The sequence below is a fragment of the Amphiprion ocellaris genome, chromosome 20 (genome assembly GCF_022539595.1).
Source record: "Amphiprion ocellaris isolate individual 3 ecotype Okinawa chromosome 20, ASM2253959v1, whole genome shotgun sequence".
NCBI lineage: Eukaryota > Metazoa > Chordata > Actinopteri > Pomacentridae > Amphiprion > Amphiprion ocellaris.
In genome coordinates, this window is record NC_072785.1 from 24,269,678 (window position 1) to 24,296,732 (window position 27,055).

General features: G+C 37.2%; 3 protein-coding genes across 6 annotated transcripts; 2 read left to right on the forward strand and 1 right to left on the reverse strand.

Moving 5' to 3' along the window:
• Position 1: 1 nt before the first annotated feature.
• On the reverse strand, positions 2–12,760 carry slc5a6b (solute carrier family 5 member 6). 3 transcript variants are annotated; one of them, XM_035955187.2, is made up of 18 exons: positions 12,621–12,760; positions 12,395–12,494; positions 10,934–11,013; positions 10,367–10,811; positions 10,214–10,279; positions 9,402–9,453; positions 9,251–9,318; positions 8,818–8,972; positions 6,122–6,262; positions 5,477–5,606; positions 5,070–5,158; positions 3,518–3,630; positions 3,353–3,423; positions 3,185–3,271; positions 1,994–2,166; positions 1,807–1,913; positions 1,606–1,727; positions 2–860 (listed from the first exon to the last, which is right to left on the reverse strand). In XM_035955187.2, exons 4-18 carry the CDS (start codon positions 10,712–10,714, stop codon positions 732–734), a joined length of 1,851 nt encoding a protein of 616 aa, XP_035811080.1. In that variant the 5' UTR covers positions 10,715–10,811; positions 10,934–11,013; positions 12,395–12,494; positions 12,621–12,760; the 3' UTR covers positions 2–731. The 3 variants fall into 3 exon arrangements, with proteins under 3 accessions (XP_035811080.1, XP_023141260.1, XP_035811082.1); XM_023285492.3 differs by lacking the exon at positions 10,934–11,013; XM_035955189.2 differs by lacking the exons at positions 10,934–11,013; positions 12,395–12,494; positions 12,621–12,760 and adding an exon at positions 12,163–12,350.
• Positions 12,648–19,126, forward strand: cenpo (centromere protein O). 2 transcript variants are annotated; one of them, XM_023285498.3, is made up of 6 exons: positions 12,648–12,825; positions 12,989–13,143; positions 14,749–14,899; positions 15,142–15,413; positions 16,838–16,997; positions 17,908–19,126. In XM_023285498.3, exons 1-6 carry the CDS (start codon positions 12,648–12,650, stop codon positions 18,015–18,017), a joined length of 1,026 nt encoding a protein of 341 aa, XP_023141266.2. In that variant the 3' UTR covers positions 18,018–19,126. The 2 variants fall into 2 exon arrangements, with proteins under 2 accessions (XP_023141266.2, XP_023141267.2); XM_023285499.3 differs by having other exon boundaries at positions 12,992–13,143.
• A 2,101-nt stretch (positions 19,127–21,227) lies between these two features.
• Positions 21,228–27,055, forward strand: tp53i3 (tumor protein p53 inducible protein 3). Its single transcript, XM_023285497.3, has 7 exons — positions 21,228–21,378; positions 22,842–22,909; positions 23,005–23,175; positions 23,296–23,563; positions 24,483–24,695; positions 26,000–26,196; positions 26,398–27,055. The coding sequence occupies exons 2-7, from the start codon at positions 22,862–22,864 to the stop codon at positions 26,593–26,595; spliced, it is 1,095 nt and encodes a 364-aa protein (XP_023141265.1). The 5' UTR covers positions 21,228–21,378; positions 22,842–22,861; the 3' UTR covers positions 26,596–27,055.

Below are 27,055 nucleotides of genomic sequence, written 5' to 3' on the forward strand. Positions count from 1 at the left end.
CTTTAACTACAAAATATTTAATCCCCTTTAGAAAAAGGTTTTTACAATCAAAATTCACTAATACATTCTTAAACTGTAAGGCGCTGTCACGTCACAGGACTCCTGGCAAAGCTGCAGTAGTGCTAACAATAGTCAAGTATACAGAAACTAAGGATAGAAAACATGTCTTCTGGCTGTAAAGCTTATTAACCTGACATGCAAGACTCTTACTCTGAGAAGTCGTGGCTGTAAACCGTTTGGAAAAAGGGAAGACCTTATCAAAAGAATACCTGGCAGCTGATTAGGTGAAGATCTCAACAGCTAAAACACACATTCAGCTCCCAGTAGATCCTAACAGGACGCTGATTTTCTGATAAACTGTGGATCAACAACAAGTGCAGAGCTTGAAATCTGAAAAGACGGATTCTGTTGCAGCTTTCTGCAACATAAGAAGCTCACTGGACATCTAGTTATTGTCATATAGCAGAATAGTGCAGTGATGTCACGTGTAATGAAAAATGAAGCAAGTCACCAACTGAATGTCAGCGACAAATAACACGATCAGTCGTGTCTCTCTGTGATAAACAGACTCAGCTGCAAGTCCTTTCTTGATGACATGAAAAGCAAAAAAAAACATGACCATTGACCTTTTGGTGCGTCACAAAACAAAGGCACCAAAGTAAAAAAAAACACGTATATTTTAAGTGAGTGCGCTTTGTGTGGAGACGATTTCCAGCCTCACGTGAAAGACGTCAAACGGCTGTTTCATACTCGACAAAAGGAGCTTCAGGAAGAAAACTCTCCATCTCTTCTTGTGACGCTCCGACCAGTCCGTTACTTTCTTTGTGTTGTGGAGGAGACGACCTTTGTGGAGGTGCGAGCTGCAAGAATCAGTAAAAACAAAACAAAAACAAAAAAAAGACACTGAAAATCAATTTAAGTAGCTGATTTCAACTACTAAACATCACATGTTGTTTCTTTTTATTAGCTTGTTAACAGACTCACAGCGATGATGCTAAAATGCTGATGTTTAGCAGGAATTATGCTCTGTAATAGTCCTTGAGATATTGTCATTTCAATGTGTAAACAAAAACGGGTGCAGTTTTTAAGTTTTTATCTCAGAAAGTACTTGATATGTAAACCTAAAACCATTTTAAAGACTTTCCGCAAATCAGAGATATTCAAGCTGAAGGTTTTGATGATTTGAGATGGAAGAACTCAACTGTGATTTGAGTCACGTGTATTTTACCAGGTTTATTGAACGGATATGAACAGAAAGAAAAGGTTTTATTCACATGTTTATCATTCACACATCATCCTGTGATTGAATTGATCATCAAGTTTCCATGTCTGACAGCCTGCAAATGATCTGTTTGTGTGCACCACTGCGGACCCTCAGCTCTAAACAGACCTTGTAATCAAATTCTAACGTGCTGCAGGTGCAGTTTTCAATATTCAGTTTCAGTGGTCAGCAGCAGTGGCTACTAACTTCTGCATTTTGATCCTCAATGATGAGGAACAGACCTAAACAATACTACAAACAGGACAACAAGTCGATGTTGAGTTTAACTTCATTGCAGGAACCTGTTTTCCCCTGTCTGTAAATAAACTAATCCGTCTACTCACCGTCTGTCCCAGAGGAGTCACACAGCAGAGCTTCTTTTTGAGGTGTTCAGGTAGAAAACAAAGCAGCTTCCCCAACAAGGGATAGATTGTTCCTGGTGTCACATCTTCTTCTTTCATTGGGCCTGAACAGGAACACATGTAGTTAAACATTTAAAGAGAAAAGCTCTGAATTACAGGGAGCATGTGTAAGAACTTTCCTACCTGTGATAAAGCTAATGATGAGGCCAATCAGAATGACTGTGAAGCAGTTGAACCCGCTGTACCACATGTAGGACAGCGAATAAAACCTCTTCAGGCCGGAGGGTCGGCTGAAGGACAAAGAGATGATTGACCTGTGAGATGACCGGAGTGAAAACTGAACATACCGAGCTGTCGGAGTGATTCAAACCTCAGCGTGACGTTGCTGAGAGCCGTCTGAATGGCGGCAGTCGTGTCGTTTGACAGCAGAGCGACTCGGCAGTCAGGCGGCAGCGGTTTCATGCCGGAGGTACGAGTGACGATGCTGCCGACGCCGATCCAGAAAGATACAGTCAGACCTGCACCCAGACCAGCCACCGCTCCCTGGAAACAACAGGAAAACAACATTTTTCCCTCAACATTGGCTTATTTTTGTGAAAAATCAAATCATTTTATGTTACTTGAATTAACACTTTCAGTTAAAGAGCTCATATTATTCACATTTATAGTTGTAATTGAATTTCTGGGGTCTACTAGATTATGTTTACATGCAAAAAATGCATTATTCTTCTCATACTGTACATTACTGCTGCACCTCTTCTCGTTTCTGTAAGACCTACTCCCGAAAAAAAAACTCATAGGTCAGCTGTCTTGACAAAAGTGAGGCTACCTTTTGTAACCCCAAATCTCTAAATACAGGGATGCAGTTGTAGCAGAAGTAGCTTTAATGAGAACATATTTGCAAAGTGCAAGGAAGCTGCTCTTTTGTTTGATGGCTAAACTAGCTGCTAAATAGACAGTCCCATATTGTGCCCCTTTGTAAGCAAATTACTATTAGTCTCTCATGTCCCCACAGTGTATATTTCAGCTGAAAATACTGTAAAGATGGTTCATTTCACCATGACTGACCATAATAACTCCTGGATTTAGGGCTGTTTTGCTCTGGCAACCAATAAACTGCTTCTGTTCCCGCCCCCTTCAGGAAGAAAACACTCTCTGTGTGTGTTATCGACAGCTCTGGCTTGTAAGACTAGGTAGCTAACAAGCTGTAGGGTGGCTTGAGGAATGGCAGGAGTGAATGTGTTTATATCATAACTTCTTTTTTCCACCTCCAAGTTTAAAACAACCACAAAACACAATAGAAGTAGATTTTCACCATATGGGGTTTTACATCTTTCACTAATCCCTTAACAAGTCCAGGATTTATAGAACAGTTCTTCCTTTTTTTTTAAGTCACACTGCCTCTAGCATTCATTATATTTGTTTAGGCCACCGATAAATTTAATTTTTAGAGTCCCAAAATGTCATATGTCTCCCCTTTTTGTTTGATATAGACAATAGGCAGAATATACAATGATTGTATATTGCCAAATGACTCTACATCTACTGAAGTTGAACTTACGATGGCGTTGGCCCAGGGGAAGAACATCCCGAGGCAAAACAGGCCGAGAATAGGACCACCAACCATCCCAAAGATTTTCAAAGCCACCTGGAGTTCAAACACGATCATCAATCAGTGCGAATTCAGTGAAAAATGTTAATTATTAGTTTAAACATCATGCGAGTTTACCTGTAAAACTGAATCCCCCATGAGGTGAGTGAGATAGGCCATGGCCAGACACAGCAGTCCATAGGACATGGCTTATGGAGGAGACAGAAGTCAAAACTTTAGAACAAACTTGCTGTTCATGATGCAGCTCTTGTGATGCAGAACTTGAAGCTACAGAGAACTGACCTAAAGCTTTGGACAGCAGAGTTGCTCTGGCTTCTGTCATGGCGGGAAAATGTGGTTTGATGAGATCCTCCATCGTCACAGTAGCCAAAGAGTTGAAGGCAGAGGAGATAGTGCTGCACAGGAAATGCACCAGAATATACAAACCATTAATGCCATCTTTTTAAAGATAAGCAAAATATTAAGCATTTTATTTGAATGCAACTTAATTGAACTTTTTTTGGCACAACTTGTCAGCTGCTTAATCAGTTAGGAAAGTTTAACAAAAATGTTTTTTTCTTTGTTGTGAAGTGTTTCAAGTTACAAAGCATTCTAGATGTTTTGTTTTGCATTATTATAACCTGCAGCACACTTAGGTTTCAGAAAATATCACTAATTGATATCTGCATTTTACATTTTCTGTGACTGTTGAAAGATGGAACTTTTCAAGACAGCGTTTTCACATTTCAACTCAGACACCATCAGATATTATTTCATCTACTTGTCTAAAATTGAAGATTCTGAATCAGCTGCATGATGAGACATAACAGAGGACTCAAAGAGTAAAGCAAAAGATCATGCATTTTCATTTAATTTAATTAAACTCAAATGTAAACCTATTGTTTTGGTGGTACAATTTGTCACCTGCCTAATCAGTTAGGACAGTTCAACAAAAATAACTTTTCTCTTTGTTTTTTTGAAGTATTGTGCATGAGAAAATATTCTATATGTTTTGGTTTTTGTAACATACAGCTACACGTGTTCCAGAAAATATCATCTGCATTTTAATTTTTTGTTAATGTGAGCTTAAAGATGGGACTTTTCATGATTATTTCATCTACTTGTTCAATAAAGATTCTGACTTAATTGCATGATGAGAAATAACAGTTAAAAAGGATCCACAAAAATAAACAACCGGTTATGCATTTTATTCTTGTAATTTAATTAAACTTGTGAACACCTACACTGACAAGCGTATACTACAGGGAACTGACAAAAAACTGAGGACACATGATTAAAATTTATGTGTAGCTGAAAGGCCCTACAAGAAATTCTCACATCATGAAGGTTGTAATGTTCAGTTTTTCTTAAAATTAATATACAGAGATGCTTTTTTTCAACCATGTAATCATTTTAGAAGCTAAAAAATTTGGCGCTGTTGTATTAGAATGCATTAATTTTCCCCCAAAAAACTGCAAATGAAGTGTATTTATACATATAGAATTAAAGTTAGCCAAGAGAAAGTCTTGATAAAATGTATTTGATGAGAATGTTGAATGAAAAATGTGGTTGCCAATAACAGAACATTGACAAATTAATAACAATTGTAAAGTCTGTGCTCAGAAAAGTGTCACAACCAGTAAAATCAGAGGTAAAAATTTATCAATTGCAATGACAAACTCAGTTAAAGCAACTTTTACTTATCTCAAATCATGTCACGAACCATAAAAACACCTGAAATGTGAAATGTTTACTCAGGCATTATTGTATTGCTTACAGATTCTGTTTTGGCTATATTGAAGTGGGCACAATCAGACAATATGTTCATATACTGACACTAAGGAAAACCCTGTACCTGAGCGCTGCACTGAATAAACAGGCAACGAACAGTCCAGGCAGGCCGGGCAGACCCTGCAGCATGTCCATCACAAAGTATACCACCATCTGTGAAAAACATTAGCATATTTTCCTGGAACCTTCACCTTGATTTGCATGAATGTATTAGCTACCAGAAACAAAACACACATTCGACAATGCAAGGTCTCTCTGCCGCTAAACAGAATTACTGTAAAATATGCAAATAAAGCCTCGAGCTGCTGCAGTTTTTACATGTCTCTACATAATAACTGTTCTTGATTGTTCTTCATGGGTAATCTCTAGATGCAGGGAAAAAAAGCAACAATGTAATGAACTACATTTCCTGAACAGAAGGATGATGCCTCAGTGGATAAGGACACTAAAAGAGAGGAAATAGCAACTCACTGCATCCCTGGAGGAGCTTCCCAGCTTGTCTGAGTGATCTTCTCCACAGTATCGTGCAAACATGACCAGACCCATCACACAGCTGAGAGCCAGAGCGAGCTGCAGGGAGGGAAACACCATGTAGCAGGACCTGCAGACACGTACAGATAAAGCGATAACATCTGAGGTCAAATTCATGTCATTTTTCTGCTAGTGGTTTGCATTGAACTCTACAGAAATCACTTGATTATTACGAAGAGATTGTAAAGAGATTTCTGAAGCTATTCAATCAACTCCAAGCAGCTTCTGGATGTTTTTCCTGCTCCTGTCACATTTTACTTCACTGTGGGTTCATTTCTTACTGCTATATAAAATCCTGCACTTCTATGGAAACAGTACAACCATGACTAGAAACAGAACAGTATGACAGTTATAATGTCATAAATCACGGGAAAAAATTAAATCAACATGTACAAAATTCATGCAACAGAAACCCTCCAAATACACAAACATAAAGAATGCAAGTTATAAACTGGCTGTTAACTTTACATAATGTACCTGTTTAGTGTCCAAACAGTGAAATCAAAACACGTGTAAAATAGAGACTCACTGACTTTCTTTCACATTTGATTGTGTGATGAATTTCTTGTCTTCCACTCTGCATACCTGACAGCTTCTTTCTCTGTACGTGAGCTGAGGTATCTTTGGACCTGAGCCTGGTTCACTCCATACAGGGACAACATGAGGAAGATCCCTCCAACGCCCAGAGTCCAGAAGGTGTGTCTCTCTGTAGGATCTGGGTTCAGGCTAAAACCAGGAGAGAAAAGGGCACTTTATTAGTGAAATTACTAAAAAGACACCATATTGATTCAAAACAGATGGACAAAACGCTGTAAGACGTGATGAATAAAATGTGTGCGCATGAATTTGTCTCATCAAGCATTCAGCGTAAAGAGTGCACAATCAATAAAACATCACCACGTGCAGGAGTGTGTGATCCTGAAATCTGAACTATGTAACTTGAAGCATTTAATCAAAACACAGTAATTTGTTTACTGATTAGCTCTTTACTTCTGGTTTAAGTTGCACAAATCAGACTAGATGTTATTACTTCCTGTTTGCCATAGCTTCAGTGGATCTGTGTTAAAGTTAACTCAAATCATACATCACATTAAAGTCAATGAGAGATATGATAAGATAAAATTTTATTGATCTCGAAGGACATTCTTGTATCAGATACTGCTCAGAAAAAAACAAAATGACTTGATGTGAGAATTAATGCAGAGCCTGGTAGAAAAAGCGTAGAAGAAAATGGATTCTACGTTGCAAAAAAAATTGTTTCAAGTTGTTTTACTTATTGGCTGCCAGCTTCAAATTGAATATAAAATAATGTTTACCCCAAAAGTTTTAATTTGTTCAATAAAGCTGTACATTAAGTTTGGATCAAATGTCTGTGCAATACAAAAAAAGTCCTCAGCTTTTAAAAAACGTAGATTTGCTGCTCATTGTTTTGTTGTCTCTCTCTGCTCTTATCACTAAATCCTTTCCGAGTGGCAGGCAGCTGTTTACAGTGAATAACTTCTGATAAACTGACCACACCTTCCTGTTTAAATGTTAGCAGATGACAGATACAGGTGGTGACGAGCTGCTGGTAAATACTGATGAGCAGTAAGAAGCTAGAGAGCAAAATATTCCTCTCTGGAGTCGCTACATATGAAAGCAGAGCAAATATTAGCCTTAGATTCATTGAGTGGACAGAAGCATAACTCCAAATGAATGATGACGTTGCTGTGTCACTGCTGAATGTGAAAATAAGATCAACAACAATGCTGCATCAGTTGGCTCAAAAAGCAACATTATCTGATAAAAACCTTCTCTAAAACTGCATAAAACACGATTTGTAAGTGATGACAAGGACTGTTGAGCAACAAATTCAAGAAATTAGATTATTTTTCCTTCTCCCTCTTCAAATAAATTCACAAAATTAAAGCGCAGATTTCCATAGACCACCTACAGGACTAGAACTACATGAAACCCAGACAACTGATTCCAAACCTTTTCACAGATATTCCCTAACCATTCCTGATGCTGGTCACAAGGTGCACTCAAAAAGTTTTGAGAATTCACTTAAAAAAAAAAATTAAAAATGTACCCTTTAAATTTGCCTGCTGTCCCTTTGTGCAATGACACACTGCTCCCAGGGTTCCTGTCGCATCTGGAATGCTTTCTGGAAGTTTGTTCTGCTGGCGTTTATTACTCTGTCAAGGAACGCGGTGGAATTATAAGACGATTGGCGTACGTTTGTCCGTCTGTTATTCCATCTGTTCACAACATTACTCAAAAACGGACAAACGGATTTTGATGAAATTTTCAGTGAAGGTCAGAAATGACACAAGGACCAAGTGATTAGATTTTGGCAGTGATGCGGCTTATAGTCTGGATCCATGGATTTGTTAAAGATGTCTGTATCATTGCAAGATAGCAGCACGGCGTCACTGTAACTATGACAACCAGTGAACACTACGTCAGCTGCCTGCTGACAATCACATGATTGTGATCCTACTACAAATCCACCGCTCTGGACTTATCGGGACTTATCCGTCGGAAATGATACAAGGAACAATTGATTAAATTGTGGGGGTGTTTCTGAGTCCCATCAATTCCCGCCACCCGCTACATATTTAGGTCACGTTATTCGGTATCTGTACATAACGTACACATGCAGAACACACGCCTGTGCTCAGCGCAAGATCATTTTATGTGTGTTCTATGTTGACGTGATTTCTGATCATCAGTAACTAATAAACAAATGCTGCATTTCTAAAGAAAAAAAATGCTGCATTTCTGACAATGCCATATGGGGGAATGTCAAACTTGTGCTGAGAACAAACATCAGATTCTGTTTCAAACTGGCCCAACCTGCATGCTGTTGTCCCCCAGGGTCAAATTCTACTCTAATGCCCTGACGCATCTGAGGAGAACATTCAGCAAAAACTACCTGAACTCCTGCAGGTGCCAACATGACACAGGCTGCACCCACCAAATAACTTTTTCCCACCTGTCCTAACTGTTAGATATGTCTCTCTGCATAATTAAATGTATGTTGAAGGGTTGATGTTTTGACACATCGGTTACAGATCCAGCACACATCACAGACAGCGCTTGGTACTTGTTACACAACAGGACTTCCAGAGAGTGTTTCAAACACAGTAGCAGCACTGAGAGAAATGTTTTGCTGCACAAGAAGAATTTTTCAAAGGGGATAACAGCCAAACGGGAATAAAGTGCGGCATTCATTTTCTTAAGAGCAGATTTGCAACTTTTTGACCTCATATTCTCCTACAAACAAACTTGAGACTCACTCGAGACCAGCAATGCGGTTTCCCTCCCAGACTTTCCTCCACACTTCAGACACTCCTCCCGTCCTCAGAACTCCCACCACAATGACAGCCAGCTGCCCTGCAAACATCACCACCGTCTGAAAGACGTCTGTCCAGATGACAGCCTTCAAACCACCCTGTGAGGAACAGACATGGGAATGAATCTGATAAATGCTGACATTAAAATGCCAGACAGGAAACAGACATAGAATACAGGCATTTCTGGACATTTTTTGTAGAATTACCATCTTTCTGGGATGAAATGCATTTATTTTCTTCAAAGCAAAGTGCAATTTCATGGGATCTTGTTGGTTCTAAATGTGCTGCGATGACAATCACAGGCAGCAAGTCAACATCATTCAAATCTCAGAACATCAAGTTTAGCTCTATGAAAACAGTCGTTCGTATAACTCACCAGTGTTGTGTACAATGTGCACACTAGTCCAGTGGCCAGCACTGTTCCCCACAATTCAAATCCAGTTACTGAAAGAAAACACAGCAACACATTGACCCACAAATTTTATTTACTCATATTTATTGAGTCAAAGTAAAATAAACAATCTTACCTGCGTTTAGTGCAAAAGCTGGAGTATACACACAGACTCCCATATAAATAACCTGTAACCAAGTAAGTGAAAGAAATCACAAACTATCGACTTCATGAAGGTAAAAGGAAAGAAGATTTTGAAGGAAATAAATAGATGCATCTTGCAATAATATTTGCTGAATCCAGTGGTGTAATTTAAAATCTACAGCTACAAAAGGTCAACAAAATTTGAAAATATAAATTAAAAACAGATTTTTCCCCTTTTAAATGTAATCAGAAGTTGCCAACAGTTTCAGAGCAGCCTAACGTTTTGGAATTTGATTGCACTCCGATGGGTTAAATGCACTAAAATCACACACGTATCTGCATGTAGTTGCTGTATGACAACAAATCATTTTACCATTTTACCATGAAACGTCACATCTGAACTGGTTCTTAAAGACGACAACTAGAAATTAACTAGCGGCAGGTAGTATTTCAGGCTTTCTCTCATTAACTTTTCTGCCCCAGGTGTGAATGCCTTTTGGTAAAATGTGGGTTTTATAATTATTGCATTGTGGCAGAATCATGCAACAGTGGATTTATGAGCTTTTGGAGGTTCCTGGGGGTAAATTCTGTTACCTTTGTCTTTATTTTTAGCATAAAGATGTGACAGAGTCTCACGAATACAGAGAATATTTCCCATAATGTTGAAAAATATCTTTGAACTATAAATGCTTTACATCTGGGACAAAAAAAGTGCTGATACTGTTATGGTAGTTGAATCCCTATCAGGGGCTAAAACATTGAATCAGTGCATCCTGACTTAATTATCTGAAGTGTTGCACCCACCATTTGAAAGATGAAGGTCAAAGTTCCACAGATGCGCACTGTTTTGTTGAAGCGCAGCTCAAGGTACTGTGAAACAGAACAACATGAGGACTACAGGTCATGACGCTCCTTCAAATCCAGAGCAAGAACAACAAATAAAAAAAGTCAGCGTACCTGATAAGCGCTGGAGATGCGAAGTCTGTACAACACTGGAATGAAAACATGAGCTGGAATGATGAGGCCCAGAATGTAGGCGCACCCGATGAACCAGTACTGAGTACCGTGAGTGTAGATCTCTGCTGGGACGCCGATGATCGCCACGGCCGACTGGAAGGAGGCGATGAGCGACAGGGAAACTGGAAGGCACCCCATGCTCCTGTCTGCCATCAGGAACTCCTGCGTGGTTCGCTGACGGCCTCCAGACAGAGCGTAGTAGAGTCCGATGGCCATGGAGGCGGCGAGTAAGACGGCAAATATCACATAGTCTACAACCGTGAAGTGCTTCTGGTCGGACGGGTCCATTGTGATCGTCTCCTGGCTGCAGCTGGAGAAGATTGTGAGCTCCACAGTCAGACAAGCGCTCTTTGTTCACACCCATCAGTCAGGAGAGTCCAGCAACCTTGAAGAAGCGGAAAAGAAGCCGGTTGAATGTGTGAGAAAGCCACCCGAAGTGTTTTATAAATACACATCCAAACATTTTTATCACATTATCAGAGTGGCAGAGAAACAAACTTGCACAACCTGGATTCCCCTGAGCTGGTTTGTGTTTCTTCCCAGGTAAACATCAAGTGACTGCTGCCTATGTTGTCACCTAAAATGAACTGTTCAGAGCATAACGGCATCGTTTTATGAGCAGTGGGACTCGGCGTAGATCACAACAGTCTATAGTGCAGACGAAATTAGGTCACACAACTTTCCCCCACTTGTGCTGATCCAAAAATACTGACAACTGTTTTTGGAAATGGGAGCTTCGAAGGGGAGGTTCTCTGCTACTGTGGCAAAAAACAAACAGCAGCAGCCAAACTGTGAGTTCTGAAGGTTACGGATATCAAAAGTTTAAACAAGTGCGGCCAGCTGTGGATGGGAGAGATTTAGTCAGTCATTTCAAACATTTGTTCTCCTGAGAATAGACCATTATAGCTTTTTGGCTATAATAAAATGTTGAAGTTAATCCAGTTTGAAATCCACACTGACAGGGATAATAACAGCTGCAACAGTTAGCCGATTACCTAATTAGCAGATCAGCAAAAACCTATTTGGCAGATTTCTCAAGAATTTTCCAGTACACATGAAAATGTCAAATATTTGCTAGTTTCTGCATCGAAAATGTGAGGATTCACTGCTCTACTGTGTCTCATATGGTTATAAACTGAATATCTCTACGTTCTTTAGACAATTGCTTGGATAAAACAAACATTGTAAAGACAACAACTTCAGGTTGGGGAAATATTGAACAGCAGTTTTTTAACAACGACAAAAAAAGAAAAGACAATCGAGAAAATAAACAGCACCTCATCAATAGGGAAAATAACTGTGTACATCATTTGCTATCATATTCAGTTAAGCTGCAACTACAAGACATTTTCATAATGTGATGGTTATCAATTAACTATTTCTGATTCACATTTGTAAATAGCAAAACAACCAAACAAACAAAAATACACCTTGCATCTTTAGAAGTCTTGTTTTGATTTACAGTCCTGTTAAGGTGCTCTCATTTGATAAGCTGGAACCAGATAATTTTGGTCATTTCTTCTTAAAAACAACTCAGACTATTAATAATTGTCTAAACGGCTGCTGATTAATTTTCTGTCATCTGAAATTTTGATTAATTGGCTAATCAGTACAGCTGAAACCCAAATATAACCACAGATGAAAGCACAAAATACAGCAAGGTCAGTAAAAACAAGCTGTTAAGTACCACAGCAAGGAATATTATAGGTTTAATAAAGTCCCACTTGTTGACTTACGTTCTAATTTATGCTGATTGTTCCAAGTGCTGATATATTCCTCATGTGATGTGTAAAAGTAGCTCCTTAATGCACCCTTTGACCCTCAAATCTCTGACAACTGCTGCATAACTTAAGTGAACTTGAGGAAATGTGACCAGAAAATGCACTTAGTCAAAATAATTTCCCATCTGTGTGACAGAGGTGTGGTAAGAAAGATATAACCAGGTGAAATAACCTGAAACAGACTCACCTTTAGACGCCAGCAGTGGTTATCCGGGTGAGGCTCGCTATCAGTGCGGCGCCATGCTGTTTAGGGAGACGTTCAAGAGCGCCACGTTGGTCAAAAGCAACTGGTTTGAGCATTTTCATGAAGAAAAACAACAACATTAGACAATACAGGAAAGAAATCGTCTACTAAGATGGCTCTCATGTGTTTAGCTCTTTAGTAGTGCTCACAAAATGCTGAATTAACCCACCTTGGCTAACCTCTCTGTCTGCTCCATATGATCGCAAACTGTTTAGAATTTTCTTCCGGGGTTGCGGTTGTGGGCGGTGTTGCTAACGACGATGCAGCCGCCAAATTTAAAAACTTGTACTGGATGTTTGTAGCTCAACAGCGTCATTATTCACAGCGAAATAAAGAAAAAGACTCGCGAAACATGGAGGCAGCGTCCACGAAAGGTATCACTGAAGGCTAACTAGCTTAGCGGCTCTGCTAGCTAACCCGGAAAGCAGTTTGTTGTGATGCTAGGTTAGCTAGCAGATGCTAACGCTGTCAGTTATTAGCCCAGTGGGACAAACTTAACTCGTGGTTGTGAAATGAGAGTTTTTGTTTTTTTACCAGCAGGTGTTTTGAGTCATTTGAGTTTGCTGGAGGTTCAGGCAAGGAGCCGCAGGACTCAGCCTCAGCAACAGAGCCGGGTGAAGGAGCTAAAGGCTAAAGTTGAAGCGCTGAAGGTGCAAAAGCAGCAGCTGGAGGCAGAAATAGAAACACACCAGGTGAGATTATCAGTTTATACTAATAACTTTCATTACCAGAGGCGATGTTAACACCTTCACACTCTGAGACCAGTCAGGAATCTGTAGCTCTCAACACAAACCAAACACTTCCTGGAGGTAGCATTTATTTTATGGCTTAATTACACAGATAAATAACGTTATTAAGTGGTAAATCTATTGCACAAGGGCTAACAAAGTAGTCTGACAAACAACGCAAATGCAGGTCACCCAGAAGGCACCATAGTAATTATTAAGATTAAAACAAAAAGACTAAAGAAAGAAAAATGCAATTTGTCAATAATAGACACAAAGCAATGAACCCTATATTTTTTGTCTTATTTTAATTAACTTATTTTTATTTTCAGCATTTAGATTTTTAGTAATTTAAGTACTAATTATCATACTTATATTGTATTGCTTTGCCATGAGCCACTGCATTTGTCCTCATGTATTTTTATCTGAACAATAATCTGGCACAAGAATTTCCTTTTAGATTAATTAAGCTCTATCTTAGCTTAATATCAAGTCATTGTTAATTATCTATCACATCCCAAACACTTACTCATAAGTGCTTTCCAATACAAGATGATAGACATCAAGGCAAAGACTTAAGAGTTTTATTACCTAAATTTGCCTGAGTAATCTAAACATTACAGTTGAGACCCTACAATATGATTAATTATGCCAATTTACCAGACAGATTTAAATATAAGGGATAAGGCCCTACAATATGATTTAAAATAAAAATGTTCCTAATTTAAATATTATAGTTAAAATCCCTACAATATTATATACTTCATCAAATAACCTAATGAAGTAGCAATGTCCAACCCCAGACTTATGCCTATATATTTATACTGTATTATAATATTATATAACTGTTTACATATACCATAAGATCAATATATATTCCATATATACTGATGAACTAAAATACTTTATATTATTATATAACTTTTTGCACTTGGCGTAAGATAAATATGTATTACATACATACTGATTAAGTAAAAGTATGTACTTAAATTTGAATATGAGCATATGCTTTTCATCTGTTTATATTTGCATAATACATGACAAAATAAACAGTTTTTAACATTAATGAATATGTGATATTAATGTTTTCTAAATGATGAGACCGCATGAATTCAGGAAATACGCGTTTTATCCTATAATTGCAGTGGCGTCAGTGTCTTGTAAATACATGAGCAGGAATGTTTTATGTTTATATGTTAATTTAATAATTACCAACCTGCTGGAGGATCTTTTTTTTGTAAGTCATTTGTTTTGAATTAGCAATAAAATAGACAGCCTTATTTCACTATTCCTTGTCAATCGGTGTTTTAAAATGTCAAGATGATGTCCTTAACTGTCTTGTGTTGTCCACAACCCAAAGATATTCAGTTTACCATCACAGAAGAGGAAAGAAAACAGAAAATATGTCAAATTAACAAACTGGAATCAGAGATTTCTTGTTCTTACAAAATTACTACAACAATCAACTGTCAGAATAGTCAGATACTTATTACACTCATTGACGACAATGTGCGTTTATCGAGGTGTAAACGTCACTGCAGCTTTATATTCTGTTTTACCATCATGTCACAGAATCTCCAGAAACTGAGGTTGTCTCTGGACAAACAGTGTGCAGATGAAGAAGATGTGGAAATGGAAGAAGACTCTGAAAACTCACAGCTTTTACGACTGATGGCCAGACATACACAACTGAAAGATCTGCTGCACGCTCATCACCTCATTGGTAACAACATTTAGCTGTTTCACATTAAAATATCAAACATTTGCTGCTTCAGCTTCTCAAATGTGATGATTTGCTGCTTTTGTGTGTCTCATTTACTTGTAAATTGAATATCTTTAGGTTTCTTAAGTTCTTCGGATGATTAGTTGGAAAAATCGAACAATACAAGCACAGCACCTTTAGATTAGTTATTAGCTCTTTATCTGTCTGCTTCACTCCTCTCCTTCATTCTCTGTTTTCACCAGGTGGGTATGACATCATTAAAACTCATCAAGGTAAAGGAGTTTGTGTATCTCTGGCGACGGCATACGAGGGCGTCTACTTGGACACCTACAACCTGGAGATTGACCTGAAGCCGACAGTGAAGATCGGCCGCCACAACATCCCCCCCTTCATCCCCGTAAACAGCCTCGCCGAGGTGAACGACATGCAGACAAACATGAGGGCTTTTCTGGATGCCCTCAGTCAGCATCTCAACGCCTTTGCTGGACGCAAGCAGCAGCTGAAGCTTCTTAGGGTGCCAAACTTCACTTTTTTCAAAAAGAATATCTCAGAAAATGTCTCAGAGTAAGAATCAGAAGCTGTGTTTTTTGGTTTGTTTTTTAAAAAATGTATTTATTTGGATGGAACGTACAATCTCATAAGTTTACACAAGGTTGGAGTAAATAAGCTGATTTAACACAAAGCTAATTTTCATCCATTGTACCGAACATAAAAGAAAAACATACAGGGTTACAGACGTAGTAAAACAAAGACAATGATGATGAATTAATTCTGGCTGGGTTAAACCTACCTTAAGAGTTAGCGGCTGCAATGACTGCAATCAATCTCAAATATAAAACTAATTTCAGCAACTTTATAGAGGGTCGACAAGAGACGTTTACTAAATGGTGAAATATAAATTTATGTTACCTAGTAAACAAAAAGTCCCATATCAGTGTGTCACAGCAACATAATATTCTGATTGTTAAATTTAAAAAAAAAAAAAAAAAAGGTCAAACTTAAAAGTTACAGCAAATGTCTTTGCGACAGGACAATTTATAGATTAGTCAACTGACAGAAAAGTAATTGACTTAATTGCTTACATATTTTTTTTTTACAGCAAAATACTAAAACTTCACTGGTTCTAATGTCCGAAAACCAACTTCGGCTCTGAAAAACTGACATTGTGAGACCAAAATGTTAATCAGTCAATAATCAGCAAATTAATTTACAAGGAAAATAATCAAAACTTGAAGACTCAACTTCTAGTTTAATTCAAATTCATTCTGTAATTTTAGATATTGTTAAAAATATTACGAACTGCAAATAAAGTCTCAACAAATGTATTAAACTTGAAAATGTAGCATCAAGCACATAAATCAAAAACAGCCTATTTAACCTGTCAGTGCTGCAGTTTATTTTGTAAATTTTCTACGCTTTTTATGACATCGTTATAACTGATAATCTGACATTGATGAAACTGGCCCAACAGTACGGTGCTGGTTTTAGGCACAAATTACTCTGGAGTGAAATATGGAGACTTTGAAAATAATGCATTAAAAATAATATAATGAATATTTTTGGCTGAAGATAAATCTTCATGACTGTATGTTTGGGCTTGTTGTCCTGCTGCAGAGTGAATATGCACCTCAAATGCAAGATGGATAAAAATGTAAACATGTTAATTCCTTAAAACCTTTGCACAATATTATATATGAACCTAATTACATCCTCTCGTGTGGCTGAATGTTGGGCAGTAAAAGTCTTTGCTATCGTCCCAGAACTTTTGTTCCATTCATACATTTTAAAAGATTTAGAAATGATCAATGCCTATTTGAGTGTTTCGCTCTGTTCTCCATTATAGGAAGCAGAACTATGGCAGTAATAGCAGCACAAGGATCATGTAGTGTTTGTTATCAGAGAATATCTAACTGACAACATCCTCCTGCTTGTTTCTAGGAGCAACATAAGTCCGTCGAAGTGATGGAGAGTAATGTTCTGTGTTCGATACTGGTGCTGATGTTCAAGGTGCCGAGTGCGAAGACGGCCGTTCTCTGCACGTTGGACTACACAGACCACAGCAGCTGTCTTCCAACGCGAGTCCACTTTGAATGTGAAGGTAGGATTTGAACCGACAGCATCAGTATGTAACAATATAATCCTCGAACAGTGCAGCTCTGAAAGCACAGGACAAACCACTTATTTTTTTATGCTATTCTGTGCCATCAAACAGACAGAACTTTGCATTTCACTAGTTTCACAGCAAGCACAGGATCATTTTTATCCTTTGGAACATCGCATTAGAGCTAAAACAATCAGCCAGTTTATTAGTTTGTCGACTGATAATGATTTATAAATAAAGTTGAACTTGTGTGTAATTAATTAAGTTCAACAGTCAATCTTTCTTTGTTCTGTTTCTCTGATTTGCTCTTTTACGTCTTTTAAATTATATAACTTTTGGCTTTAGCACAACAAACAACTTGAAGATGTTGTTACCTGTCAAGATGTTCTCATGTTTCATCAAATAAATAAGTGAAGCAACAGCAGCCTGTCATCACAAAAACATAATTTTCTAAGGAGGGCTGCAACAAAAGATTATTCACACTGTTGATTAATTTGTCAATTATTTTCTTAATTAGTTGTTCAATATATAATGTCAGAAAATGGTGAAAAATGTTGATCTGTGTTTCCCAAAGGTCTAGAGGACATCCTCAAACATCTCAAAACGCAAAGATATTCAGTTTACAGTTTATAGAGTAACGAAACTGGAAAATATTTGAATTTCAGAAGCTGAAATCAGAGAAATTTGACCTTTATTGCCTCCAAAAAAATCACTCAGATTCCTGAAATAGCTGTAGATTAAATATTAGTTGACAACTAATTGATTTAAAGGTCAGAGGTTGAATCAAAAGTCAGTCAGGTGTTTGTAAAAAACAAAACAAAAAAACGTACACTTTAAGTATAATAATGCCGTTTTTGTGAACTTATGTCTTTGTAATATTTACTTTTTTTTTTTTTTTTTTTTGCAGACAAGCAGCTTCCCGACTCTGATCAGTGGAAGAAAAACTGCAGCTTACTTATGGAGACTCCAGTGCATACAGCTTTGACAGCCATGAAGAAAATGGGGGATATTGTGTAATTTATTCAGCTTTGTTTTAACATTTTGATAAAATAATAATGTACATACTCGTAGTTTATGATGAAACACTATCGGTTTTCTTGTGTTGAGGTATTTAGGTATAAATAGAGCTTTCAAGATCGTCTATGGAGGCTCCACTGGTATTTCCACGTTGCCTTTGTCCTTGAGTTTCTCTATAAATGCCGTCACCCTCTTGTGTAAAGTTTCCCTCTGAAGCTGCCTCAGACTCTCCATTTCCTCTCTGGCTCTCTGCTGCCGCCTCTCCAGCTCTTTCTGTGAAATCGAGTCGATTCCTGCGATGTTCTTCATCTGTCTGAGCGACACACTGCTCTGGATGTTTCCTCTGTGTCTCACTGAACTCGTGGGTTGAACCGGCGGAGCTGAAATTGATCGATTCTGCTCCGTCGGTTTGGCTTCTCCCTCATGATTTTGGTAAATTCGTCCATCGGATGTGTGATTAACTCTGCTGAAGTTTCTGTGCTGGCCTATTTCTCTCATGGCGATGCCGACGGTCGCTTTTGGTTCGCAGATTTTCACCATCACCACTTTTCTCCTTTCATTTAGCAGCGAGTCTCTTCTTTGTTGAAGCATTCTGCAGGTGTATCTGTGCTGTTTGTCCAACATGCTCAGTCTAAACTGCAGATCTCTGTCCTCCTTTTGGTTCAACACTCTCAGCTCCCTCTGCAGCACCGATCTTCTATAGATTAGATCCATTATATGCACCTTCTAAAGGAAGATAAACATTTGTTGTCACTATTTCTCTGTAAATTAAAGCCAAAAATGTTCTTTTCTTACCTGATTAGTGTTCAGTCATACAGGTGTATTTGCTGCCATGGCGTGTGTAGTGTGTGTAATGTAATAGCCCATTGTAATGTGTGTTAAGTGGATGCATTGTTGTTCAGTTACTGTGCATTGACACATTCCTTTAAGATTGAATTACAGCAGTCACGGGGCTTCTTTTGCACATTACACAACCAGTAAAGTAATGACTGGTTGTCATGCTGCTGCTGCATCACATGATCCTTCAATTTAGGTTGTGAAAATGGGGCTGGAATTTTTTAATCATATTGTAACTAATAACAAAATGTAATAAAAAAAGGTTCCCTGTATTTCAGAGATGAGTTTCTACATTATGGATGGTGAGTTAGCATAAACACAAGTCTGAATTACTCAGACTGTCCTATTTAAAAGGAATTATTGTCACATTTTCAATTACTATAATTAGGTTAAAAAAAAAAAGTTGATAAAAAAATATTTCTTTTGTTCCAGGTAGACTTTCTTCAGTAGTTTTTAATATATTTTTCTTGAGTAGCTTATCAGAGAGTCTGACTCAAATATTGCTTTTGAACTCATCGTGTGTATATCAAAAGTGAAATAAGATTCTGAAAATACAGCGGTTGTGAAAGTTCTCTTCTGAGAAAGGTTTGCTTTGCCACAAATCCACCAGCTTGTTTCATATTTCTTTTCCCAGTATTGTTTGACAGCAAACTTAGTCTTAAAGCCATAATGCTTAGTTTAAATTGATTAGTTCATTACTGTTACAGCAGTCGCTAACTATTCTGATAATCAGTTCGAGTCATTTTTGGAAAAAAAAAAAAGTAAAAATTTAAATGTGATTATTTCCTCCCCTATGGCAATAAAAAAACTGAACGTCTTTGGGTTCTGGACAGAACAGGACATTTGAGGATATCATCTTGGACTTTGGGAAACAGTGAGACATTTTTCACCATTTTTGTATATTTTATGTAACAAACCAATTAATTGAGAAAATAATGAAAATTTGCTTCAGTTGAAGCCCTACTTAAATCTCAGGGCTTTGGTGCTTTAAGATTTTTAAAGGTGTCATCTTGGACTCTGGGACTTTTTAAGTGGTGTTTTCAGTCCCATATACCAGTACACAGTACCAGTCAAAAGTTTGAACAACTTATCTCATTCAATGGTCTAAATTTATTTTAATTATTTTCTACATTATAGATTAACCTCTTGATGCCTGCATTTATTTACTATATATACATATATATATACATATATACACATGAATATATATATATATATATATATATATATATATATATATATATATATATATATATATATATATATATATATATATATATATATATATTCCTAAAGAAAATGTATGAGTGTTTAAGTCCATCTAAATACAGCATTATGACCGGTTGTAGATATTATGGACAGATGTCGCGATTTCGCTACAAACAGAAATATTCAAATTGCGTGAAGAAATATTTGTCACATGAAGTCTATTTTAACAAATCAGCTGTATAAGCAAACAATAAGCTGGTACAGATTTTTATCTTACCACAATTTAGCTCATTTTCGTCAATTTCTCCAAATTGGAGCCTCCATATATTCGCTTTGCTATCCATAGCGCTAGCTTGCATAAACAGGATGTAGGTCCCACTCCGACCAGTCCTACGACAAATTAGTGCTAAAGGTTCCAGGTACGTATTGAATATGCACTAACCGGTATTGGGGGAATGCAAGAGGTATGATGCCAATACTGAAGACATCAAAACTATGAAAGAACACATATGGAAACCAGAATATGTTTCATAGTTTAGATTCTTAATTTTAATTGAAATAAATAAAAACTTTTAAAAGAGAAGGTGTGACCAAACTTTTCACTGGTACTGTGTGTTCATCACTAATGAAAATTTGTGTTGTTATTGTAATCTCATCACTGGCAGGAATTTAACTCTACATGACTAAATTTCTCAATTCTCTTTACTTTTGTCAGTTTAAAGTCTTTTACATTTGAAGAGGAAGCAATTAACTGTTAACTGCTCCTCTAGTCATTCATATTTTTGACCATAACAAGTCTTTTAGAATACTCTTTCCTGGTATGAAATAAAGAAGAAATGGAGGAAAAAGACAGATATGACACACTAATAGTCAAATCAAAACTGAAGTTCTTTTTGTCTTATATACGTACACTGGAAAAAAAATTAACATTGATGAAATTTATTTTCATTAATTTCTCCCACATGTAGGACAAAATATTCTTCCCAAAATGCTTTAATCTTTCTAAAGTGGAACAGCGTTTTTTCTTTACTTTTACACATTTACTTTGTATATAAATTATAACATTAACTGTTGAACACAGTCTGCTCAATTAATATCCTGCAAATTTCCAGAAACAAGACTTTAGGAGTCTTTGGCTCATTCTTACAGGTCAGTATCCCTTTAACAGCCCCTGTCTTTGGTTAGAGAGCCTCCCCCTCTGGAGTTTGATCCCTCCCGCGCCAAACAGAGTCTAGTGTTGAAGATGGCTCAACAAAACTTCCCAAAAAGTCTCTCAGCCTCCTCAAAGCTGATCAGCTCTTGACTCTGCAGCCTGGTGAGTTCATTTTCTCTCATGTCTGAACATTATTTACATGTAGCAGAGTTAATAACTGTCATTTATCAGCTGTACGTTGTCTCCAAACTGTTACATTTTCTTCTATTCGTAGCAGTAATGTAATTTAATTAATCAGTTGTACTGATTAAGGTGCTTTAATTAAACAGTTTGACATTGCAGCGCATGCGCATTGCGTAACGCCTAATTACAACGTAGCCGTGGAAGTTCAGCGTCTGTCTGGTCACTACTGAAACACTTTACGGTCACTGCTGATTTCTGTTCTCTCTTGTGATTTCCCCTCTACTCTCTTCTTCCCCTTTCTTCCGCTAAATAGTTTTGTTATTAGTCGAACGCCTTTCACTACTCAGTTAAGCTAACGGCTAACTAGCTGTAGCTCGGCGCTGGTACGGAAAGCCAAAGGGGTCTAAACTTATCGGTGCGCGATATTTGTTAACGCTCATAAGCAAGTTTGGTTCAGCAAAATTACCAAACAACGACGGTAACAACAACATTTAACAATGTTTCATCCACCCATACACATTAGGAGACACAGAGCTCTGCAAAACTACACACGCCAGCTACTTTATTATTTATATGCAAAAATAAACGTATATATTCATAATATACACCTATGAGATCTAATGCAATCCAATACAACACCTCTGGTATTTCTACTTTTTGTTTATTATTGAGGTCATAGTGGGATGTCGTGGTTGTAGATTGACTACACAGCCTTTTAAAATGTTCCAAATTTTTGGTCCACTCATTAATATACATGAGGGATGCAGTAAGTAATAAAATAGTGTTATCAACTTTTTTGACAATGTCTACAAAAATAGGAAAAAAAACTTCAAATATTGGCACAGATTTAAGATCAAATATGGCGATTTGATCACACAACAAACAAGTGTATCACCAAGCAAAACATAAGTGATTAGAAACAACAGAAACTGTAAACCTGTACGTTAAATAGTCTATATACTAGTGCATCTCAAAAAATTAGAACAAAAGTGAAAAAGTGCATTTTCTCCATTATTTAAGAAAGTGAAAATGTCATGTATTCTAAATTGACTATATGTAAAGTGAGAAAATTGCAAAGCATGAAAATTTTCACTTTATGTGTAATGAGTTCCAAAGGTAAAACAGTTTACTTTTAGATTTAAATGAAAACGTTTTCATGATATTCATAGTTTTTGAGCTGCACCAGTGCATGTGCATACACAGAGTAAAAGCCTGAAGAGAAATCCATATATTTAGAAGTTTATTATGAAGAATAAACTGTGTAGGAAGATCCATAGTGGAACATTAACTTATACTTGTATAACTTATAGTCATTTTTCAGTTAATCAGTTTGCCCCTACATTTTTGTGAAACTGCCTGTTACAGAATATAAGTGTGTTTTCTGTAATAACTGGTGTTCTAACTACCTAATTTTTCTCTTATTTTTGTGTATCAAATCACAGTTGCCACTGCTGAAACTCAAATGCATCACATCCTGCAAACTGGAAGATTTTTGTTAAGAAGCCAAACAGTAAGTGTTTCAACCAGACCTTCATAAAGTTGAACTGTTTGCAGGAAAGAAAGGCATTTATTAAAAAACAAAACCTATTTTATTCTCTTTTTTAGGCCTGGCACGGGTGTTCGAGTGTTGCCAATATGATGCAGGCGGTGTGTGTTGACGTACCTGGAGGTCCAGAGAGTTTGTTACTGCGAAGCGTCTCCAGACCTCAACCTAAAGATGGAGAAGTCCTGATCAAAGTTCATGCAGCTGCTCTCAACAGGGCAGATTTACTACAGGTTCTGACAGACCACATACTGTACAATCTACTGTAAATGTCACTGTGTGATCTGTGAAAACAGTCATCGAACACATCTCCGCTCATTAAACCTGCTCCATTTATCTTGTGTTTCCCTCAGAGACGAGGCCTTTACCCACCTCCCCCGGGTGAGAGTGACATCATGGGCCTGGAGGTCGCCGGTACCGTGGATTCTCTGGGTCCAGGAGTGAAAATGGACTGGAAGCCAGACGACCGGGTCATGGCTCTGCTCTGTGGAGGAGGATATGCAGAATATGTTTCTGTCCCCGAAGAGCTTCTCATGTCTGTTCCCTCTAATCTGACCCTCAGCCAGGCTGCTGCCATCCCAGAAGCCTGGCTCACTGCGTTTCAGCTGCTGGTTTTTATAGGTACAAGCATCTTCTTGTTTTTGTGACCTTTGCTAAAAAAAAAAAAAAAAAAAAAAAAAATGCCACCATCTGAAGTCCAATAATGCAAATCAAAGGAGCTGCAAATAAATTGATAGTGGTTAAATATATCACAAAGTACCATTAGAAATGGCACATGATTCTTATTCTCTGGACGTTCAGGGATATACTTTTTGGTAGAGACAGTCAAAGATTTGAGTCTTCTTTCTGTAAAAAAAGAAATTTGAAATGATCATATATACTAAAATTATGGCTGATATCATGATATCTGTCAAAATGCAGACAGATACTTTTAATGTAATCAAATCTAATTTAGATCAGTGTCACATGAAGTGGGATTCTTTTCCTCAAATTTACAACTTAATTTTGTTCTATTATGTGATTTTGTGTAATTATAGCATAGCTGTTGTTACAAAATATTCACAGAAATATTTAATTTTAGCCATGTACTTTTTAAATTTATTTATAGGTTTTTCTTTTTAAGTATGTCCTTTTTATTAAATACATGTATAATTTTATTGTACTATTTCTACTGTAATTATTTTTATTTTATTTATTTTGTTAGTTTTATTTTTACATAAAATAATCATTTATGAAGCAGTTTTTAACTGTTAATAAGCAGTACTGGCAATAATAATTTCATATATAGTAAACACTGTATATATATTTAAAATACTTTATTATTAGAGATCATTGGAATAACTATTTCTTTCATTTGTCCAATCAGAAAATAAAACAAATGCATGAATCTATTTTGAATATAATTCAGATAAATGTTAGCTGAAGTGGGATTCATTTTCTAAAATCTCTGCATCATTTTTTTTTGACCTTTTACACAACTTTTTATTACAAACAAGAGGCCGATTTTAAATTCTGCACCTGTTTCTTGTCTCTGCTTCAGCCCAGGTGAAGGAGGGTGAGGTGGTTCTGGTTCATGCTGGAGGCAGCGGAGTCGGAACCGCCGCCGTCCAGCTGGTTCGTCTGTTTGGTGCCGTTCCCGTCGTCACTGCAGGGAGCGAAGAGAAACTGAAGATGGCCGAGAAACTGGGAGCAGCAGCTGGATTCAACTACAGAGAAGAGAGTTTTGCAAAAGGAGTTCAGGACTTGACAGGAGGTGAGCTGAGCAGACAGAAGACAGGGTGGTAACGGTCATTACTTTAGCATATTTGTTTTCTTCTTATTGCAGTGATCTAGTAAGCAACACATTAGTATTATACAGACGTTCTCTGGGATTTATTCTCCAGTGCCAAGATGGAAGCAGTCAATGCTCACAGCTACACAGTTCTTCTAGTTTTAAACTGATGAAAATGTAAAACATGGAGAGAGAGAGAGGAGTTTAAAATATTAGAATATCAACTTAGAGTTTAACTAGTCACAGGTTTAAACTTTAAAGGATTAATCTATCTTTGTTTTCTCAACAAATCTCCATCTTCTCCATCTGTACTTTCCAAAATAAATCTGTTACACAAGTTGGACATACGTAGTTTCAAGCTAAATAATTTCCAAAACAATGTATAAGAATTTTTTATTCTGTCAGTTGGGGACTATTTTGAACTGAGGATTGATAGTAGTCTAGCTTCAGGATTATGTATGTAATGCATTCAGAATAAACGATAGTGTCCCCCTGTCCATCTTAATCAAGGAGTATATCATTCAGTGAAACAGACAGAAGTGTTTTTCACAATTAATTTTAATGATAATAAATTATTGTTATTGTTGTCATTATTATTACTAATGATAAAATAAATTATTTTGTATGAATATTATGCTGTGTGGTACAGACAAAATAGACATGACAGACTGATAGCACTTGATAGAAGGATCAATTAATCCTTGGTTTTAGTCTTTTCATGGGATTTATTGAATATAAACAGATGTATCCTTGAATTTGTCATAAAAACATGCAGGAATTTTCTATTGTTGTTTTGTGCAATACATATATGCACTATTTGATTTCCTTTATTTTATTTATTTACTATTAATATTTTTTGTTATAGCCTTTTTTCATGGTTTTACCCACTACCTTATTTTATTCCACTTGTTCTTTTTCTTTAATTGGATGTGACATTTTTGGCGCTTTTATTTTTTTATGTGGTGGTGTATTGATTTAATTAGTAAATCTTTAATCATGTTTAATACTGTCTCTTCACTTTTCCCATGCTGGTCTTTTTCCTTCTGTTTGGAGTGTCCTTTTTTGCCCTGTCTGTCAAACACTTTGTCAACTCTGTTTTTTAAAGGTGCTTTATGAATAAATGTATCATTATTGTCGTGTGTTTTAGCGATGACTTAATTCTATTTAGGTTAGCTCTTGCTTTTGTTCATGACAGTTTACTATCATGTTTCTACTGGTAACTGAGGCTTCATTAATTCCAGTGCAGTGAAAAAGGATGGTATAAAATATTACCTGTAATTTCACAGGTAAGGGGGCAAACGTCATCCTGGACTGCATCGGTGGCTGCAACTGGGAGCAGAATGTGAGCTGTTTATCTGTGGACGGCCGCTGGGTTCTGTACGGGACGATGGGAGGCCGAGCCGTGGAGGGAGACCTGCTGGGTAAACTGCTCTCCAAGCGAGGCCACTTGCTCAGCAGCCTCCTTCGCTCTCGCAGCCTTCAGGTGAGAAAGCAGAAGTCGGACACCAGCTGTGTTTCTTCATCTCTGCGTACAAACATACTGACTCATGTCCAGTGGAAATTTGACAGTTTTGCACTTCTCTGTTCTGTCTGTGCCTAATATTCCATAATGAGGCAATTTATCAGTGAGTTTTGATACATGTCCGTCTGAAACTGGGCCTGATTGTGCGTTTTCTCTTCGCAGTACAAAGCGGACCTGGTAAAGGCTTTTTCACACAGAGTTTTACCACATTTCTCAGCTCAGTCGGCTTCCTTGAGGCCAGTGATCGACAGCAGCTTCAGTCTGGAGGACGTCGCAGAGGCTCACAGACACATGGAGGCCAACAGAAACATGGGAAAGATTATTATTAATGTGATTCCGCCTAAACAGGGAACTCAGTGATTAAAGCCTGCAGTAAAACGCAATGAACACTATGTCTTATGAATCTTACAACACAGTTTCACATGAAATCTATTTGTCATGTAGATATGCATTATCCACCAATAAAATGGTTCAAATACAACCTTTTTTTATTGCTCTTTCTTCTGTAGTGAAGATTATATAATGCTAAATGTTATTATCTGTTCATACTGGAGGCTGCAGCAGAATCACAGCTACAGTCACTATCATTTTCTATTATAGATCTTATGAAATATAACAAGAAGGCAGTGGAAAAAACAAGTATTTTCCAATTTAAATTTGATGCTGGCTCCTTGTCAGCTGTGCAGTAGTAGAAAAGTACATTAAACACAGTAACCTTACACTTCAAACTTTTCCAAGAACAATTTAATGCCTACTTATTGTTTCAATGTGAAATAAAATGAGTGAAAGTAACAGATATTAAAGCTTGACTACAACAGGG